The sequence below is a fragment of the Mustelus asterias genome, chromosome 11 (genome assembly GCF_964213995.1).
Source record: "Mustelus asterias chromosome 11, sMusAst1.hap1.1, whole genome shotgun sequence".
Lineage (NCBI taxonomy): Eukaryota > Metazoa > Chordata > Chondrichthyes > Carcharhiniformes > Triakidae > Mustelus > Mustelus asterias.
In genome coordinates this window covers 63,035,238-63,057,148 of record NC_135811.1, presented here as the reverse complement: position 1 = coordinate 63,057,148, position 21,911 = coordinate 63,035,238, and the positions used below count along the sequence as shown (strand labels likewise).

General features: G+C 45.4%; 1 protein-coding gene across 1 annotated transcript in view; it reads left to right on the top strand.

Annotated features, from left to right (window-relative positions):
* LOC144500252 (hexokinase HKDC1-like) overlaps window positions 1-21,911 on the top strand; it is a 127,903-nt gene that overhangs the window by 49,521 nt on the left and 56,471 nt on the right. The window contains exons 5-6 of the mRNA XM_078222928.1: window positions 16,626-16,721; window positions 16,807-16,906. Of these exons, the coding sequence (XP_078079054.1) occupies window positions 16,626-16,721; window positions 16,807-16,906 (196 nt within the window). The remainder of the gene's footprint in view (window positions 1-16,625; window positions 16,722-16,806; window positions 16,907-21,911) is intronic.

Sequence of the window (21,911 nt, the reverse complement as noted above, 5' to 3'; positions counted from 1 at the left end):
TTGCCCACGTTTGGCCCATATTCCTCTATACCCATCTTACCCATGTAAGACCATGAGACATAGGAGCAGAATTAGGCCACTCGGCCCATCGAGTCTGCTCCGCCATTCAATCATGGCTGATATTTTTCTCATCCCCATTCTCCTGCCTTTTCCCCATAACCCCTGACCCCCTTATTAATCAAGGACATATCTATCTCTGTCTTAAAGGCTCTCAACGACCTGGCCTCCACAGCCTTCTGCGGCGAAGAGTTCCATAGATTCACCACTCTCTGGCTGAAGAAATTCCTCCTCATTGCTGTTTTAAAGGATCGTCCCTTTAGCCTGAGGTTGTGCCCTCTGGTCCTAGTTTTTCCTACTAGTTGAAACATCCTCTCCATGTCCACTCTATCCAGGCCTCGCAGTATCCTGTAAGTTTCAATAAGATCCCCCCTCATCCTTCTAAACTCCAACAAGTACAGACCCAGAGTCCTCAACTGTTCCTCATACAACAAGCTCCTTATTCCAGGGATCATTCTTGTGAACCTCCTCTGGACCCTTTCCAAGGCCAGCACATCTTTCCTTAGATACGGGGCCCAAAACTGCTCAATGCTCCAAATGGGGTCTGATCAGAGCCCTATACAGCCTCAGAAGTACATCCCTGCTCTTGTATTCTAGCCCTCTCGACATGAATGCTAACATTACATTTGCCTTTCTAACTGCCAACTGAACCTGCATGTTAACCTTAAGATAATCTTGAACAATGACTCCCAAGTCCCTTTGTGTTTCTGATTTCCTAAGCATTTCCCCATTTAGAAAATAGTCTATGCCTCCATTCCTCCTTCCAAAGTGCATAACCTCACTTTTCCACATTGTATTCCATCTGCCACTTCTTTGTCCACTCTCCTAACTTGTCCAAGTCCTTCTGCAGCCCTCCTGCTTCCTCAGTACTACCTGTCCCTCTACATATCTTTGTATCATCGACAAACTTAGCAACAGTTCCTTCCTCCAAATTGTTAATGTATACTGTGAAAGATTGTGGTCCCAGCACTGACCCTGAGGCGCACTGCTAGTCACTAGCTGCCATCCTGAAAAAGAACCCTTTATCCCCAGTCTCCTATGCGGCACCTTGTCAAAGGCCTTCTGGAAATCTAAATAAATCATGTCCACTGGTTCTCCTTTATCCTTTTACCTCCTCAAAGAACTAACAGATTTGTCAGACACGACCTCCCCTTGACAAAGCCATGCTGATTCAGTCCTACTTTATCATGCACTTCCAAGTACTCTGCGATCTCATCTTTAATAATGTAACTGTCTCTACTACCTCTGGCAGCTCGCTCCAGATACTCACTACCCTCTGTGTGAAAACATTGCCCCTCTGGATCCTTTTGTATCTCTCCCCTCACACTTTAAAACAATGCCCTTTAGCTTTAGACTCCCCTATCTTTGGGAAAAGATGTTGAAGTCCTTTTCAATCCCCCAATGTCCTCAAGGTGAACAAGGCAATCCATTGAACAAATGGTCACCGACCCCTGTGAGAAACCCCTGCATTGTTACAAAGGAGGGATACAATGCCCACAATGGCACAACTCATATCACCATTGAGCAGACTATAAGACTTCTCAAGATGTTCTTCAGATGCTCAGGTAACTCCAGTGGATCTGACCTTACAGGATGCCCCAGAGAGTTTGCCTCCGATAGCCATTGATTCCAGTTTCACTCGGGCTCCTTGATGCCACACTTGGTCGAATGCGGTCTTGATGTCGAGGGCTGTCACTCTCACCTCACCAATTCTGTTTCTTTTCCGTTGGCCGGTTCCTCTTTTTCCATTGACCTTTCTGTGGTGATGGGAGTGGAATCAATATTGTTTAGATATCCCTGTTGACTTTGTCAGATTTATTTTGTCAGATATCAAGACTGAGATATCAAAAAGCACCAGCTGCTTGACTCCCTATTTTAAATTCTGTCTTTTGCCTCTCAATTATCTTTTATTCAGACTTCCCCCCATAGGAAATCATCCACATGCATCACAAAACTTCCAGCTAATTTTCCTTCAGCCTTCCAGTAAAACATTGCTGGATCTGTTTTTAACTGGACACAGCAACACAGATCGTTCAGAGAAATACCAAACCCTTAATGCCCTTTAGCAAGGCCTTTGACAAGGTACCGCATGGAAGGTTGTTGCATAAAGTTAAATCTCATGGGATCCAGGGTGAGGTAGCCAAATGGATACAAAATTGGCTTCTTGACAGAAACCAGAGGGTGGTTGTAGAGAGTTGTTTTTCAAACTGGAGGACTGTGACCAGCGGTGTGCCTCAGGGATCTGTGCTGGATCCACTGTTATTTGTCATTTGGATGAGAATATAGGAGGCATGGTTAGCAAGTTTGCAAATGACACTAAGATTGGTGGCATCCTGGACAGTGAAGAAGGTAAACTCCAATTGCAATGGGATCTTGATCAATTGGGCCAGTGGGCTGACGAATGGCAGATGGAGTTTAATTTAGACAAATGTGAGGTGATGCATTTTGGTAAATTGAACCAGGGCAGGACTTACTCAGTTAATGGTAGGGTGTTGGGGAGAGTTACAGAACAAAGAGATCTAGGGGTACATGTTCATAGCTCCTTGAAAGTGGAGTCACAGGTGGACAGAGTGGTGAAGAAGGCATTCGGCATGCTTGGTTTCATTGGTCAGAACATTGAATACAGGAGTTGGGATGTCTTGTTGAAGTTGTACAAGACATTGGTACAGCCACACTTGGAATACTGTGTGCAATTCTGGTCACCCTATTATAGAAAAGATATTATTAAACTAGAAAGAGTGCAGAAAAGATTTACTAGGATGCTACTGGGACTTGATGGATTGAGTTATAAGGAGAAGCTGGATAGACTGGGACGTTTTTCTCTGGAGCCTAGGAGATTGAGGGATGATCTTATAGAGGTCTATAAAATAATGAGGGGCACAGATCAGCTAGATAGTCAATATCTTTTCCCAAAGGTAGGGGAGTCTAAAACTAGGGGGCATAGGTTTAAGGTGAGAGGGGAGAGATACAAAAGTGTCCAGAGGGGCAATTTTTTCACACAGAGGGTGGTGAGTGTCTGGAACAAGCTGCCAGAGGTAATAGTAGAGGCGGGTACAATTTTGTCTTTTAAAAAACATTTAGACAGTTACATGGATATGGTGGGTATAGAGGGATATGGGCCAAATGTGGGCAATTGGGATTAGTTTAGGGGTTTTTAAAAAAATGGGCGGCATGGACAAGTTGGGCCGAAGGGCCTGTTTCCATGCTGTAAACCTCTATGACTCTATCACTTAACCCATATACACATTTGTTCAGTCTCCACATATGTCCCTGTGTATTACCTGCTTCTTTGGGTGGCCTCAAAAAAACGTTTCTCTGAAATGTTTCGCCCTGCATAAATGTTGCTTTTAAAAAAACCATAGAACATAGAACAGTACAGCACAGAACAGGCCCTTCGGCCCACGTTGTTGTGCCGAGCTTTGTCTGAAACCAAGATCAAGCTATTTCCTCCCTATCATCCCGAAGTACTCCATGTGCCTATCCAATAGCTTCTTAAATGTTCCTAAAGTTTCTGACTCCACTATCCCTGCAGGCAGTCCATTCCACACCCCAATCACTCTCTGAGTAAAAAACCTACCTCGGACATCCTTCCTATATCTCCCACCCATGAACCCTATAGTTATGCCCCCTAGTTACCACTCCATTCACCCGAGGAAATAGTCTTTGAACGTTAGACAGCTATATGAACGGAGTGGGAATGGAGGGATACAAAAGAGTGGTCTAGTTTGGACCAGGGAGCGGCGCGGGCTAATTGTTCTTTGTTTCTCGTTTCAAGGCTTCATTCTATGATCATCTTGCTGGTGCCAGTACAGAGCGAGACTGCGGATAGTTGGGAACCTGTCTCGGGGGCAGGGAATTCAGATGGTGTTCGTGGAAGTGGAAATGAATAGGGTTGGGAAGCATTTTCCGATCAGGGCCAGTGTGATCTCCTGGACTCGTTTCGATCGCCACAGGGGGTCGGAGAGGAATTTCCCAGATTTTTCTTTTCCCCATATTGGCCCTGGGGTTTTCACTCTGGGTTTTCGCCTCTCCCTGGAGATCACATGGTCTGGAATGGGGGGGTGGGGGTGAGTTAATAGGTTGTGATGAACAAAGCATCGTAGCTGTGAGGGACAGCTCGGTGGATAGGATATTAGGATGTAGATAGGCTGGAAAATTGGGCGGGGATCCTGGATTCAGGATTCAATCCTGGACCGGGGAGCAGCGCGGGCTTGGAGGGCCGAAGGGCCTGTTCCTGTGCTGTATTGTTCTTTGTTCTTTGTTCTTTGTTGTTGTTCACTCTATCTATCCCCCTCATCATCTTATAAACCTCTATCAAGTCTCCTCTCAACCTCCTCCGCTCCAAAGAGAAAAGCCCAAGTTCCCTCAAACTTTCCTCATAAGACCTACCCTCCAAACAAGGCAGCATCCTGGTAAATCTCCTTTGCACTCTTTCCAGTGTCTCCACATCCTTCTTGTAGTGAGGTGACCAGAACTGCACACAATATTCCAAATGTGGTCTCACCAAGGTCCTGTACAGTTGCAGCATAACCCCACGGCTCTTAAACTCAAACCCCCTGTTAATGAACGCCAACACACTATAGGCTTTCTTCACGGCTCTATCCACTTGAGTGGCAACCTTCAGAGATCTATAGATATGAACCCCAAGATCTCTCTATTCCTCCACATTCTTCAGAACCCTACCTTTGACCCTGTAATCCACATTTAAATTTGTCCTACCAAAATGAATCACCTCGCATTTGTCAGGGTTAAACTCCATTTGCCATTTTTCAGCCCAGCTCTGCATCCTATCTATATCTCTTTGCAGCCTACAACAGCCCTCCACCTCATCCACTACTCCACCAATCTTGCTTTGATAGCTATTGATTTACACATCCAATTATTAGATGCTAGAACAATGAAAAAAATTTCAGTGTCACTTTCCCTGCTGTGGGTGAATCAACCCTAATGTCTCTCCCATCAAAATGTTCCTCATACCCACGGGCTACTAATCTGGCCTTTGTTTTATAAATCCCATCTTACAAAATCTTCTCTGTGTAAACCCATCAATGGAACAGAGCAGGCTGCCCTTTGTCTGGTACCTCGGTGTGCACCCCAAACTCTTTCCAACTGTCCAGCTCTCTTTGTTTGGCTTCCCTTACTTCCGCAAGCTCCATTTCATTGGTAGTCACCAACACTTCCCTATGATGGGGACATCTAGTCCTATTCTTATCATTGGTTTTGATTCCTAGCCTTCCGTGTTAAACTCCAGCCTCTACTGCCATGCTTTGATTTGATTTATTATTGTCCCATGTATTAGTATACAGTGAAAAGTATTGTTTCTTGCATGCTATACAGACAAAGCATACCATTCATAGTGAAGGAAATGAGAAAGTGCAGAATGTAGTGTTACAGTCATAGCTAGGGTGTAGAGAACATAGAACATAGAACAGTACAGCACAGTACAGGCTCTTCGGCCCATGATGTTGTGCTGAACCTTTTCCGAAACCAAGATCAAGCTATCCCACTCCCTATCATTCTAGTGTGCTCCATGTGCCTATCCAATAACCGCTTGAAAGTTCCTAAAGTGTCCGACTCCACTATCACAGCAGGCAGTGCATTCCACACCCCAACCACTCTCTGAGTAAAGAACCTACCTCGTACATCCCTCCTATATCTTCCACCACAAACCTTATAGTTATGCCAAAGAAAGATCAACTTAATGCAGGGTAGGTCCATTCAAAAGTCTGATGGCAGCAGGGAAGAAGCTGAGTCAGTTGGAATGTGAACTCAGACTTTTGTATCTTTGTCCTGAAGGAAGAAAGTGGAAGAGAGAATGTACGGGGTGTGTGGGTTCTTGATTATGCTGGCTGCTTTGCTGAGGCAGCGGGAAGTGTAGACAGAATCAATAGATGGGAGTCCGTGATGGATTGGGCTACATTCATGACCTTTTGTAATTTCTTGCGGTCTTGGGCAGAACAGGAGCCAAACCAAGCTGTGATACAACCAGATGCTTCCTATGGTGCATCTGTAAAAGTTGGTGAGAGTCGTAGCTGACATGCCAAATTTCCTCAGCCTTCTGAGAAAGTAGAGGCGACGGCGGGGCTTTCTTAACTATAATGTCGGCATGGGGGGACCAGGACAGATCGTACGTGATCTGGACACCTAAAAACATGAAACTCTCAACCATTTCAACTTCGTCCCCGTTGATGTAGACAGGGGCATGTTCTCCACTGCGCTTCCTGAAGTCAATGATAATCTCCTTCGTTTTGTTGACATTGAGGGAGAGATTATTGTCACTGCACCAGTTCACCAGATTCTCTATTTCATTCCTATATTCTGTCTCGTCAGTATTTGAGATCTGGCCCACTACGGTGGTGTCATCAGCAAACTTGAAAATCGAGTTGAGGGGTATTTGGCCACACAGTCATAGGTGTACAAGGAATATAGTAGAGGGCTGAGAACACAGCCTTGTGGGGCACTGGTGTTGAGGATGATCGTGGAGGAGGTGTTGTTGCCTATCCTTACTGATTGTGGTCTGTGGGTTAGGAAGTTAAGGATCCAGTCGCAGAGGGAGGAGCCGAGCCCCAGGCCACGGAGTTTGGAGATGAGTTTCGTAGGAATAATGGTGTTGAAGGCTGAGCTGTAGTCAATAAATAGGAGTCTGACATAGGTGTCTCTGTTATCTAGGTGTTCCAGGGTTGAGTGCAGGGCCAGGGAGGTGGCGTCTGCTGTGGAGCTGTTGCGGCGGTAGGTGAACAGTAGTGGATCCAGGCAGTCCGGGAGTTGATTTGTGCCATGACTAACCTTTCGAAAGACTTCATAATGATGGATGTCACAGCCACCCAGATAATAGTCATTAAGGCATGCTGCTTGGCTTTTCTTTGGTACTGGGACAATGGTCGTCATCTTGAAGCAGATAGGGACCTCAGATTGTTGTAAAGATTGTTGTGAGGATATCTGTGAATACCTCCGCCAGCTGATCTGCGCAGGATCTGAGTCCTCGTCTGGGTACCCATCCAGGCCAGTCACTTTCCGCACGTCAACCTTCAAGAAAGCTGCTCTGACATCTGCAATGGTGACCCCAGATACAGGTTTATCCGAGGCTTCCATGGTGGGGGTGTGCTCTCGCTGACCTCTTGCTCAAAACGGGCATAGAATGCATTGAGCTCATTGGGGAGAGCTCATTGCGCTGGAGCCGGCGATTTTACATGCCTTAATCTTGTAGCCTGTTATGTCTTGCAGACCTTGCCATAGTCGGCAGGGGTCCGTGTGGCTAGCCTGGGACTCTAGCTTGGTCTGGTATTGTCTTTTGGCATCTCTGCTTCTCAGATCATACCTGGCTTTCTTGTATAAATTTTATTGATTAGTCACAAGTAGACTTACATTAACACTCCAATGAAGTTACTGTGAAAATTCCCTAGTCGCCTGTTTGGGTACGCTGAAGGATAATTTAGCATGGCCAACACGTCTTTCAGATTGTGGGAGGAAACCGGAACACCTGGAGGAAACCCACACAAATGCGGGGAGAACGAAGAACAAAGAAAATTACAGCATAAGAACAGGCCCTTCGGCCCTCCAAGCCTGCACCGACCATGCTGCCTGACTTAACTAAAACCCCTTACCCTTCCGGGGACCATATCCCTCTATTCCCATCCTATTCATGTATTTGTCAAGATGTCCCTTAAAAGTCACTCCCGTATCCACTTCCACTACCTCCCCCGGCAACGAGTTCCAGGCACCCACTACTCTCTGTGTAAAAAATCTGCCTCGTACATCTCCTTTAAACCTTGCCCCTCGCACCTTAAACCTATGCCCCCTAGTAATTGACTCTTCCACCCTGGGAAAAAGCTTCTGACTATCCACTCTGTCCATGCCTCTCATAATCCTGTAGACTTCTATCAGGTCTCCCCTCAACCTCTGTCGGTCCAGTGAGAATAAACCAAGTTTCTCCACCCTCTCCTCATAGCTAATGCCCTCCATACCAGGCAACATCCTGGCAAATCTTTTCTGTACCCTCTCGAAAACCTCCACATCCTTCTGGTAGTGTGGCGACCAGAATTGAACACTATATTCCAAGTGCGGCCTAACTAAGGTTCTATAAAGCTGCAACATGACTTGCCAATTTTTAAACTCAATACCCCGGCCGATGAAGGCAAGCATGCCGTAAGCCTTCTTGACTACCTTCTCCACCTGCATTGCCACTTTCAGTGACCTGTGTACCTGTACATCCAGATCCCTCTGCCTATCAATACTCTTAAGGGTTCTGCCATTTACTGTATATTTCCTATCTGTATTAGACCTTCCAAAATGCATTACCTCACATTTGTCCGTATTAAACTCCATCTGCCATCCCTCCGCCCAAGTCTCCAACTGATCTATATCCTGCTGTATCATCTGATGGTCCTCATCGCTATCCGCAAATCCTCCAAGCTTTGTGTCCTCCGCAAACTTACTAATCAATCCAGTAAGGAGAATGTGCAAGTTCCGCACAGTGACCCAAGCTAGGAATCGAACCTGAGTCCCTGGTGCTGTGAGGCAGCAGCGCTAGCCACTGCACCACCATGCCGCCCATATAGGTCAGGGTTGCCTGACTTGAATGCTTCAGACCTGGACTTCAACAAGCAGTGGATATCCCTGTTCATCCATGGTTTTTGGTTGGGAAACAAGCGGATTTGCTTCTTTGGCACACAGTCTTCTACACGCTTACTAATGAAGTCAGTTACTGTAGTGGCATTCTCGTTCAGGCTGGTCGTAGAGTTTTTAAATACTGACCAGTCCACTGACTCTAAGCAGTACCGTAGGAGATCATCCAATTCCTAAGACCAACATTGCATGACTTTCTTTAACAGATTCTCCCCTTTCAATTTTTGCTTGTAAGGCGGGAGCAGGGGCACAGCTTTGTGGTCAAAGTGTGGGCGGGCGATAGAGTGGCAGGCATGTTTGATATTTGTGTAACAGTGTTCTCAGATGTTCGGGCCTCTGGTGGAACAAGAGACGTGTTGGTTGTAACTTGGTAGGACACACTTAAGCTTGGCTTGATTGAAGTCCCCGGCCACGATGAACAAGGCCTCGGGATGTGTTGTCTCGAGGCTATTTGTAGTGGTATATATTTCGTCCAGCCCAGTCTTCACGTCCACATGGGGTGGGATGTAAACTATCGTCAGGATAACGGAAGTGAACTCCCACGGAAGGTAGTAGAAACATAGAAACATAGAAAACTACAGCACAAAACAGGCCCTTCGGCCCCACAAGTTGTGCCGAACATATCCCTACCTTTTAGGCCTACCTATAACCCTCCATCCTATTAAGTCCCATGTACTCATCCAGGAGTCTCTTAAAAGACCCTATTGAGTTTGCCTCCACCACCACTGACGGCAGCCGATTCCACTTGCCCACCACCCTCTGTGTGAAAAACTTCCCCCTAACATTTCCCCTGTACCTACCCCCCAGCACCTTAAACCTGTGTCCTCTTGTAGCAGACATTTCCACCCTGGGAAAAAGCCTCTGAGAGTCCACCCGATCTATGCCTCTCAACATCTTATATACCTCTATTAGGTCTCCTCTCATCCTACGTCTCTCCAAGGAGAAAAGAACGAGCTCCCTCAGCCTATCCTCATAAGGCATGCCACTCAATCCAGGCAACATCCTCGTAAATCTCCTCTGCACCCTTTCAATCTTTTCCACATTCTTCCTGTAATGAGGCGACCAGAACTGAGCACAGTACTCCAAGTGGGGTCTGACGAGGGTCTTATATAGCTGCATCATTATCCCCGGACTCCTAAACTCAATCCCTTGATTGATAAAGGCCAGCACACCATACGCCTTCTTAACCACCTCCTCCACCTGCGGGGCCGATTTTAGAGTCCTATGGACCCGGACCCCAAGGTCCTTCTGATCCTCTACCGTACTAAGAGTCTTTCCCTTTATATTGTACTCCTTTATCCCATTCGACCTACCAAAATGGACCACTACGCATTTATCTGGGTTGAAGTCCATCTGCCACTTGTCCGCCCAGTCTTGCATCCTATCTATGTCCCTCTGTAACTTCTGGCATCCCTCCAGACTATCCACAACCCCACCAACCTTGGTGTCATTGGCAAACTTACCAACCCATCCCTCCACTTCCTCATCCAGGTCATTTATGAAAATGACAAACAGCAAGGGTCCCAGAACAGATCCCTGGGGCACACCACTGGTGACCGACCTCCATTTAGAAAAAGACCCATTTATACACACTCTCTGCCTCCTTTGGGCAAGCCAGTTCTGGATCCACAGGGCAGCAGCCCCTTGGATCCCATGCCCTCTCACTTTTTCTAGAAGCCTTGCATGGGGTACCTTATTGAATGCCTTGCTAAAATCCATATAAACCACATCTACCGCTTTCCCTTCGTCAATGTGTTTAGTCACATTTTCGAAGAACTCCACCAGGCTCGTAAGGCACGATCTGCCTTTGACAAAGGCATCATCATCACTGCTTTCTGCCCTTCAGCAAAATTCATGTCCTCACTGCCACAATCACTGCCTCTTTTAATTCCATAGGCTTTAATTTTGCTAACAAGTCTATTCTGTGATAATTTGTCAAAGTCCCTTTTGAAAGTCCATGTGAATATCATCAACCCAATCCATTATTTTACCAAATAACTCAATCTCATTGGTCAAGCATGATTTGCCTTGAAAACAAAATCACACTAGCTTTAATTTATTAGCTCATATTTGATCAAGTGTGTCAAATTGTTCTGTTCAGTTTTATTGACACTACATTATAACATTTGGTTGATTAGCCTGCAGTTGTCATGTGTCTCCTTTTCCCTTTCTTTTGGAAAAGATGTGACATTTGGATTCCTCTGGTTGACTGGCACCACCTGATATCAAAGGAAGATTGTGGCTAGACCTTCTTCAGTTTTGGCCCTCTTGCTTTCCCCAGCGCCCAAAAATGGCTCCTATCACTGCTGGTGGCTTTTCTACATCCTGAGCACTGCGACACAGCTGAGGTTTTTAACATTGTCTGCTGCTGCTCCAGTATACAACATTTGCTTATTGTATTCCGATAGCCTAAAGTGGTACAACATTCTTTTTATTTTACCCAAACAAGTTTATTTTATTCCTGTATATCCACAGGTATTTTGTGGATATACAGGAACAAAACAAAGAGCTTCTACAAATACATAAAGGGCAAAAGAGTAACTATGGAAAGTATAAGATCTCTTAAGGATCAACAAGGTCATCTGTGTGCGGATCCACAAGAGATGGGTGAAATCCTAAATGAATACTTCTCATCAGTGTTTACTGTTCAGGAACTTGGGGAAATAAATAGTGATATCTTGAGGAGTGTGCATATTACAGAGAAGGAGGAACTGGAAGTCTTAAAGTGCATCAAGGTGGATAAATCCCCGGGACCTGATAAAGTGTATCCCAGGACGTTGTGGGAGGCTAGGGAGGAGATTTCAGGTCCCCTAACAGAGATATTTGAATCATCAACAGCCACAAGTGAGGTGCCTGAAAATTGGAGGGTGGCAAATGTTGTGCTAAGGGCTGCAGGGAAAAGCTTGGGAACTACAGGCCGGTGAGCCTAATGTCTGTAGTGGGTAATTGGTTCGAAGGTATTCTGAGAGACAGGACCTACAGGCATTTAGAGAGGCAAAGGGCGGCACGGTAGCACAGTGGTTAGCACTGCTGCTTCACAGCTCCAGGGTCCCGGGTTCGATTCCCGGCTCGGGTCACTGTCTGTGTGGAGTTTGCACATTCTCCTCGTGTCTGTGTGGGTTTCCTCCGGGTGCTCCGGTTTCCTCCCACAGTCCAAAGATGTGCGGGTTAGGTTGATTGGCCAGGTTAAAAATTTCCCCTTAGAGTCCTGGGATGTGTAGGTTAGAGGGATTAGCGGGTAAAATATGTGGGGGTAGGGCCTGGGTGGGATTGTGGTCGGTGCAGACTCGATGGGCCGAATGGCCTCCTTCTGCACTGTAGGGTTTCTATGTTTCTATGTTTCAAAGACTGATTAGGGACAGTCAGCATGGCTTTGTGAGTGGAAAATCATGTCTCACAAATTTGATTGAGTTTTTTGAAGGGGTAACCAAAAAGGTAGATGAGGGCAATGCAGTCGAAGTTGTCTACATGGACTTTAGCAAGGCCTTTGACAAGGTACCGCATGGTAAGTTGTCGCATAAGGTTTAATCTCACGGGATCCAGCTAAATGGATACAAAATTGGATTGATGACAGAAGACAGAGTGTGGTTGTAGAGGATTGTTTTTCAAACTGGAGACCTGTGACCAGTGGTGTGCCTCAGGGATCAGTGCTGGGTCCACTGTTATTTGTCATTTATATTAATGATTTAGAACATAGAACATAGAACATTACAGCGCAGAACAGGCCCTTCGGCCCACGATGTTGCACCGACCAGTTAAAAAAAAAACTGTGACCCTCCAACCTAAACCAATTTCTTTTCGTCCATGAACCTATCTACGGATCTCTTAAACGCCCCCAAACTAGGCGCATTTACTACTGATGCTGGCAGGGCATTCCAATCCCTCACCACCCTCTGGGTAAAGAACCTACCCCTGACATCGGTTCTATAACTACCCCCCCTCAATTTAAAGCCATGCCCCCTCGTGCTGGATTTCTCCATCAGAGGAAAAAGGCTATCACTATCCACCCTATCTAAACCTCTAATCATCTTATATGTTTCAATAAGATCCCCTCTTAGCCGCCGCCTTTCCAGCGAAAACAATCCCAAATCCCTCAGCCTCTCCTCATAGGATCTCCCCTCCATACCAGGCAACATCCTGGTAAACCTCCTCTGCACCCTCTCCAAAGCCTCCACATCCTTCCTGTAATGTGGGGACCAGAACTGCACACAGTACTCCAAGTGCGGCCGCACCAGAGTTGTGTACAGTTGCAACATAACGCTACGACTCCTAAATTCAATCCCCCTACCAATAAACGCCAAGACACCATATGCCTTCTTAACAACCTTATCTACTTGATTCCCAACTTTCAGGGATCTATGCACACATACACCTAGATCCCTCTGCTCCTCCACACTATTCAAAGTCCTCCCGTTAGCCCTATACTCAACACAACTGTTATTCCTACCAAAGTGAATTACCTCACACTTCTCCGCATTAAACTCCATCCGCCACCTCTCGGCCCAACTTTGCAACCTGTCTAAGTCTTCCTGCAGACTACGACACCCTTCCTCACTGTCTACCACACCACCGACTTTGGTGTCATCAGCAAATTTGCTAATCCACCCAACTATACCCTCATCCAGATCATTAATAAATATTACAAACAGCAGTGGCCCCAAAACAGATCCCTGAGGTACACCACTTGTAACCGCACTCCATGATGAATATTTACTATCAACCACCACCCTCTGTTTCCTATCCGCTAGCCAATTCCTGATCCAATTTCCTAGATCACCCCCAATCCCATACATCTGCATTTTCTGCAGAAGCCTACCATGGTGAACCTTATCAAACGCCTTACTAAAATCCATATATACCACGTCCACTGCCTTGCCCCCATCCACCTCCTTGGTCACTTTCTCAAAAAACTCAATAAGGTTAGTAAGGCACGACCTACCTGCCACAAAACCATGCTGACTATCACCTATCAATTCATTACTCTCCAAATAACTATAAATCCTATCCCTTATAATTTTTTCCAACATCTTGCCGACAACAGAAGTGAGACTCACCGGTCTATAATTCCCGGGGAAGTCTCTGTTCCCCTTCTTAAACAATGGGACAACATTCGCTAACCTCCAATCTTCTGGTACTATACCAGAGGCCAACGACGACCTGAAGATCAGAGCCAGAGGCGCTGCAATCACTTCTCTTGCCTCCCAGAGAATCCTTGGATAAATCCCATCCGGACCAGGGGATTTATCTATTTTCAGACCCTCCAGAATATCCTGCACATCCTCCTTATCAACTGTAATACTGTCTATTCTACTCCCCTGCAACCCAGTGTCCTCCTCAGCTATATTCATGTCCCCTTGCGTGAACACCGAAGAGAAATATTGGTTCAATGCTTCACCAATCTCCTCCGGTTCCACACATAACTTCCCTCTGCCATCTATAACTGGCCCTAAACTTGCCCTAACCAACCTTCTGTTCTTGACATACCTATAGAACGCCTTAGGATTCTCTTTAACCCTATCCGCCAAAGTCTTCTCATGTCCCCTTTTAGCCCTTCTAAGCTCGCTCTTCAACTCCCTCTTAGCCAATCTAAAGCTTTCTAGTGCACTACCCGAGTGCTCACGTCTCATCCGAACATAAGCCTCCTTTTTCTTTTTAACCAACAAAGAAACTTTTTTGGTGCACCACGGTTCCCTAGCCCTACCATTTGGATGAGAACTTAGGAGACATGGTTAGTAAGTTTTCAGATGACACCAAGATTGGTGGCATAGTGGACAGTGAAGAAGGTTATCTAGGATTACAATGGGATCTTGCTCAATTGGGCCAGTGGGCTGATGCATGACAGATGGAGTTTAATTTAGATAAATGCGAGGTGATGCATTTTGGTAGATCGAACCAGGGCAGGACTTACTCAGTTAATGGTAGGGCGTTGGGAAGAGCTTTAGAACAAAGAAATCTAGGGGTACAGGTTCATAGCTCCTTGATAGTGGAGTCACAGGTGGACAGGGTGGTGAAGAAGGCATTCGATATGCTTGGTTTCATTGGTCAGAACATTGAATATAGAAGTTGGGTTTCTTGTTGAAGTTGTAGAAGCTATTGGTATGGCCACACTTGGAATACTGTGTCCAGTTCTGGTCATCCTTTATAGAAAGGATATTATTAAACTTGAAAGAGTGCAGAAAAGATTTACTAGGATGCTACCGGGACTTGATTTGATTTATTATGGTCACATGTATTAGTATATGGTGAAAAGTATTGTTTCTTGCATGCTATACAGACAAAGCATACTGTTCACAGAGAAAGAAAGGAGAAAGTGCAGAATATGTTGTTACAGTCATAGCTAGGGTATGGAGAAAGATCAACTTAGTGCAAGGTCGGTCCATTCACAAGTATGATGGCAGCAGGTTCTTGAGTTGGTTGGTATGTGACCTCAGACTTTTGTATCTTTCTCCCGACGGAAGAAGATGGAAGAGAGAATGTCCGGGGTGCATGGGGTCCTTAATTATGCTGGCTGCTTTTCCGAGGCAGCGGGAAGTGTCAACGGAGTCAATGGATGGGAGGCTAGTTTGCGTGATGGATTGAGCTACATTCACCTTTGTACATTCATCTACATTTGTAGTTTCCTGTGGTCTTGGGCAGAGCAGGAGCCATACCAAGCTGTGATATAACCAGAAAGAATGCTTTCTATGGTGCATCTGTAAAAATTGGTGAGAGTCGTAGCTGATATGCCAAATTTCCTTAGTCTTCTGAGAAAGTAGAGGTGTTGGTGGGCTTTCTTAACTATAGTGTCGGCATGGGGGGGGGGGGCATGTCGGCAGGACCACTCACCTGATGAAGGAGCAGCGCTCTGAAGGTTAGTGGCTTGTGCTACCAAATAAACCTGTTGGACTTTAACCTGGTGTTGTGAGACTTCTTACTGTGTTTACCCCAGTCCAACGCCGGCATCTCCACATCATGGCATGGGGGGTCCAGGACAGGTTGTTGGTGATCTGGACACCAAAGAACTTGAAGCTCTCGACCATTTCTACTTCATACCCGTTGAGGGGCATGTTCTCCTCTACGCTTCCTGCAGTAGATGACAATCTCCTTCGTTTTGTTGACATTGAGAGAGAGATTATTGTCGTTGCACCAGGCTCTCTATCTCATTCCTGTACTCTGTCTCATTGTTTGAGATCCGATCCACTGCGGTGGTATCGTCAACAAACTTGAAAATTGAGTTGGAGGGGAATTTGGCCACACAGTCATAGGTGTATAAGGAGTATAGTAGGGGGCTGAGAACACGGCCTTGTGGGGCTCCGGTATTGAGGATGATCCTGAAGGAGGTGTTGTTGCCTATCCTTCCTCATTGTGGTCTGTGGGTTAGGAAGTTCAGGATCCAGTCACAGAGTTTGGAGATGAATTTTGTAGGAATAATGGTGTTAAAGGCTGAGCTGTAGTCAATAAATAGGAGTCTGATATAGGTATCTTTGTTATCTAGGTGTTCCAAGGTTGAGTGCAGGGACTTGATGGTTTGAATTATATGGAGAGGCTGGATAGACTGGGACCTTTTGCCTGGAGCAAAGGAGGCTTAGGGATGATCTTATCGAGGTCTATAAAATAATGTGGGTCATAGATAAGGACAACATCTTTTCCCAAAGGTAGGGGAGTATAAAACTAGAGGGCATAGGTTGAAGGTGAGAGGGGAAAGATATAAAAGGTCCAGAGGGGTAATTTTTTTTCACACAGAGGGTGGTGAGTGTCTGGAACGAGCTGCCAGAGGTAGTAGTAGAGGTGGATACAATTTTGCCTTTTAAAAAGCATTTAGACAGTTACATGGGTAAGGTGGGTATAGAGGGATATGGGCCAAACACGGGCAATTGGGACTAGCTTAATGGTAAAAACTGGGCAACATGGACAAGTTGGGCCGAAGATAAACCTCTATGACTCTAAGTGTTTTGTGATTTTAGGGCATTCTCGTTCAGTGGACCAAAGGCTTCAAGGCCAGTGATGTAGAAGGAAATGATGTTGTTTTTCTATTGAAAGAAGCAATAAAAAGAAACGGAGTGAGTATTAATGAAAAAATGTATGAGCAAGCTGTAAATACAATGATGCTAGAACTTTTCAGATTTTCTGTTGTGCTACTTCCAGGAGATAGATTTGGACATTGTGGCAATTCTGAATGATACTGTGGGAACTATGATGTCTTGTGCATACGAGAACCCCAACTGTGAAATTGGAATGATTGCAGGTATGATTTTGTTAATTTCTTCTTTGTTATTCTTCCTGTTTGGGAACTTTAAACATTGCATTGCCAACTACATAAAACTTTGGATGGGGTAGTCCTCTTCACAGTGATTCTGAAGCACAGACCTCATTATAAGTTTGAGTTTGCACATTCTCCTCGTGTCTGCGTGGGTTTCCTCCGGGTGCTCCGGTTTCCTCCCACAGTCCAAAGATGTGCGGGTTAGGTTGATTGGCCATGCTAAAATTGCCCCTTAGTGTCCTGAGATGAGTAGGTTAGAGGGATTAGCGGGTAAAATATGTAGGGATATGGGGGTAGGGCCTGGGTGGAATTGTGGTCGGTGCAGACTCGATGGGCCGAATGTCCTCTTTCTGCACTGTAGGGTTCTATGAATCCATAAGGAGCAAGTGATGCAATAAGAGTCCTGTAACTGCTCCAAGTTCATTGGTGTTGTCAGATTGGGGCTGGGGGGAATCAGTGATTGACAAAGTTTCAGAGTGATTTATTGTTCACTCTGAAAACCCCAATCAGGGTGAGTCATGAGCTGAGTGCCTCAGGTGGCTTTCTGTGTGAATGATCAGTGATTGAATGAATCTTGCAGTGAGTGATCAGAGTGGCTGAAGGTAGGACATCATGTTCCACAAGGATCAGTGTTGGGATCACTGCAGTTTACAACTTGCTTTCACCATTTGGGCTATGGAATCAAAACAGAATTTCTAAATTTGCAGACAACACTAAGTTGTGTGCTGTAGTAGGGATCTGGTACATACATAATGTGGGACTGAGCACAGTCCTGCATCCACAGTGATGTAAGAAGGCATGTGTCCTGGAGCCAAGGTCAGTCTGGAGACAGACAGAGATGTGGAAAGACCAAGGATGGAGTCAACTCCATACTTGTACATTCACCTATACATACAGTGATAAGCTAACAAAGACTTGCTGTTAATATACTCAGGACCAGTCCAAAGATGTGTGGGTTAGGTTGATTGGCCATATTAAATTGCCCCTTAGTGTCCCGGGATGTGTAGGTTAGAGGGATTAGTGGGGTAAATGTGTGGGGTTGTGGGGATAGGACCTGTTGTGGGATTGTTGTCGGTGCAGACTTGATGAGCCGAATAGTAGAGATTCTATGATTTCTATGAGTACAAAGTCTACTTCATGGTGGCATTGTCTGAATCAAAAGCCATGATCAAGAATGCTGAGAAATTAAGCAAAAGGAAACCTTCAACCAATTCTAAATTGAAACAAACTCCCAACGGAAGCTGTTGATGTGGAGAAAATTCACCAGAAAAAGAAAAGCTCCAGAGATAGAAGAGCCTGGAAGCAAACAGGTGGAGTGTTCACTCCAGCACAAAGCTCCATTGAATCCCCCTGGGAAGTCCAGTTTCCCAATGATTTGTATCACTGTCTATGTGGAGTTTGCATGTTCTCCCCGTGTCTGCATGGGTTTCCTCCGGGTGCTCCGGTTTTCACCCACAGTCCGAAGGACGTGCTGTTAGGTGCATTGGCCATGCTAAATTCTCCCTCAGTGAACCCGAACAGGCACTGGAGTGTGGCGACTAGGGGATTTTCACAGTAACTTCATTGCAGTGTGAATGTAAGCCGACTTGTGACACTAATAAATAATATTTTTAAACTTTAGTTTCAGCGAGCAGAGCTCTCAGCCTGCTTTGTGAACTCCAGATCAGCCTGTCCTGAGAAATTACATTTCATTCATTCAGCCAGAAAGAAACCCATCCCTAATTCCGATTCCCAACTCCAAATCTCAGCATGTCACCCCTGAGTTCAGCAAAGAAAAGATAGATACATTTCATTCACTGAGGGTACCTTGTGACCGATGGCTTCCTAATCAGCAAGCTTTTTTCTATTCTATGTGCCTGCCCCACATCGCAATGCCCGTGATTAAATTAAGTCAGCAGCTAGCCCACTCTCACAGCCATTGCAGACTCCTCCTCTTCAAGCAGAAGCATTACCATGGTCATTTCACAGCATCATAAAATAATAATGGCACCGGAAGAGGCCATTCGGCCCATTGTATCTACACCAGCTCTCCAAATGAGTATCATGGTTTAGTGCCACTCCCCTGCTTTCCCCCCATACCCCTGCACATTGTTTCTATTCAAATAATCATCCCGTGCCCTCTTGAATGCCTCGATTGAACCTGCCTGCAGGCAGAACATTCCAGACCTCAACCACTCACTGTGTGAGAAAGTTATCTCTCACATCACATTTGCTTCTTTTGCAAATCACTTTAAATCTGTGCCCTCTCATTCTTGACCTTTTTACAAGCAGAAGCAGTTTCTCTCTATCTACTCTGTCCAGCCCCCTCGTGATTTTGAACATCCCTATCAAATCTCCTCTTAGCCTGTGCGGCACGGTAGCACAGTGGTTAGCACTGCTGCTTCACAGCTCCAGGGTCCCGGGTTCGATTCCCGGCTCGGGTCACTGTCTGTGTGGAGTTTGCACATTCTCCTCGTGTCTGCGTGGGTTTCCTCCGGGTGCTCCGGTTTCCTCCCACAGTCCAAAGATGTGCGGGTTAGGTTGATTGGCCAGGTTAAAAATTGCCCCTTAGAGTCCTGATGTGTAGATTAGAGGGATTAGTGGGTAAATATGTAGGGGTAGGGCCTGGGTGGGATTGTGGTCGGTGCAGACTCGATGGGCCGAATGGCCTCCTTCTGCGCTGTAGGGATTCTATAATTCTAAATTCTCTCCAAGGAGCAAGTCCCAACCTCTCCAATCTATCTTCATAACTGAAGTTTCCTATCCCTGGAACCATTCTTGTAAATCTCTTCTGCACTCTCTCCAACCCATTCACATCCTTTCTATAGTGTGGTGTCCAGAACTGTACACAATATTCCAGGTGAAGTCAAACTAGTGTCCTTCCTCTTGTACTCTATATCCCTATTAATAAAAGTCAGTATACTGTTTGCTTTATTAACTGCTCTCTCCACCTATCCTGCCACTGTCAATGATCCATGCACATAGACATCCAGGTCCCACTACTTCTGCATCCCTTTAAGAATTTACCCCTTATTTTATATTGTTTCTCCATGTTCTCCCTACCAAAATGCATCACCTCACACTTCTCTGCATTGAACTTCATCTGCCACCTATCTGCTCACTACATGTCCTTTTGAAGTTCTACACTATCCTCCTCACAGTTTACACTACTTTTTGTTTTGTATTATTCGCAAAATTTGAAATTGTCCCGTGCACAGGAAGATCTCGATCATTAATATACATCATGTAAAGTTAAAGCACATGGGATTGCAGGGTAATGTCTTGGGATGGATAGAAAGCTGGTTCACAGACAAGAGTTGGCATAAATGGGTTTTCTTCTGATTGGCAGGCGATGACTAGTGGGGCACTGCAGGGATCTATGCTAGGACCCCAACTGTTCACATTATATATTAATGATTTGGACGAGGGAACTAAATGTATTATCTCCAAATTTCCAGATGATACAAAGTTGGTTGGGAAGGTGAGCTGTGAGGAGCATGCAGAGATGCTTCAGCGTGATTTGGACAGGCTGAGTGAGTGGGCATATGCATGGCAGATGAAGTATAATGTGGATAATTTATTTTATTCATTTATGGAAAATGGGCGTCGCTGGCTGGCCGGCATTTATTGCCCATCCCACATTGCCCTTGAGAAGGTGGTGGTGAGCCACCTTCTTGAATCGCTGCAGTCCATGTTCTGTGGGTTGACCCACAATACCATTAGAGAGGGAATTCCAGGATTTTGACCCAGCAACTGCGAGGTTATCCACTTTGGTAGCAAAATTAGGAAGGCAGATTATTACTTAAGTGGGTGTAAATTGAGAGCGGTGGATACTCAACGAGACCTCATGCATCAGTTGCTGAAAGTAAGCGAGCAGGTGCAGCAGGCAGTAAATAAGGCAAATGGTATGTTGGCCTTCATAGCGAGAGGATTTGAGTACAGGGATAGGATGTTTTATTGCAATTGTACAGGGCATTGGTGAGGCCACACCTGGAGTATTGTGGCAGTTTTGGTGTCCTTATCCGAGGAAGGATGTCCTTGCTACAGCGTAGGTTTACCAGGCTGATTCCTGAGATGGCAGGTCTGTCATATGAGGAGAGATTAAGTCGTTAGGATTATATTCACTGGAGTTTAGAAGAGTGAGGGAGATCTCATAGAAATTCATAAAATTCTAACAAGATTTGACAGGATAGATTCAGAAAGAATGTTCCCGATGGTGGGGGAATCCAAAAACAGGGGTCATAGTTTGAGGGTAAGGGGTAAACCTTTTAGAACTGAGATGAGAAATTCCACCCAGAGGGTGGTGAATGTGTGGAATTCACTCTGACAGAAAATAGTTGAGGCCAAAACATTGAGTGATTTCAAGAAGAAATTAGATATAGCTCTCAGGGCTAAAGCGGTCAAGGGATTTCGGGGGGAAGGTGGGATCAGGATATTGAATTCGATGATCATATTGAATGGCGGAGCATTCTTGAAGGACCAAATGGCCTACTCCTGCTTCTATTTTCGATGTTTCTACCAGGAAAAGCAAGGGTCCCAACACTGACCCCTGGGGAACATCACTACAAACCTTCCCCCAAATTGAAAAAATATCCATTTACCATTACTGTCTGCTTCCTATTATTTATCCAATTTTGTATTTATGTTGCTATTGTCCCTGTTATTCCATGAGCTACAACATTTCACAAGTCTGTTGTGTGGCTTGGCATCAAACGCCTTTTGAAAATCCATATGCACAACATTACTGCATTACCCTCATCAACACTTTGTTTCCTCCACCAAAAACTCTGGCAAGTTAGTTCAACACAATTTCCCCATTAGAAATCCAGGCTGGCTCTTCCTAATCATTCCACATTTTTCCATGTGACGACTAATTTAATCCCAAGTAATTGTTTATAGAAATTTCCATAAACAGGTCATTGTCAGGATGGCAGGCTGTGACTAGTGGGGTACTCTAGTGGGGTACTAGTGGGGGCCACAACTGTTCATAATCTATATCAATGATTTGGAC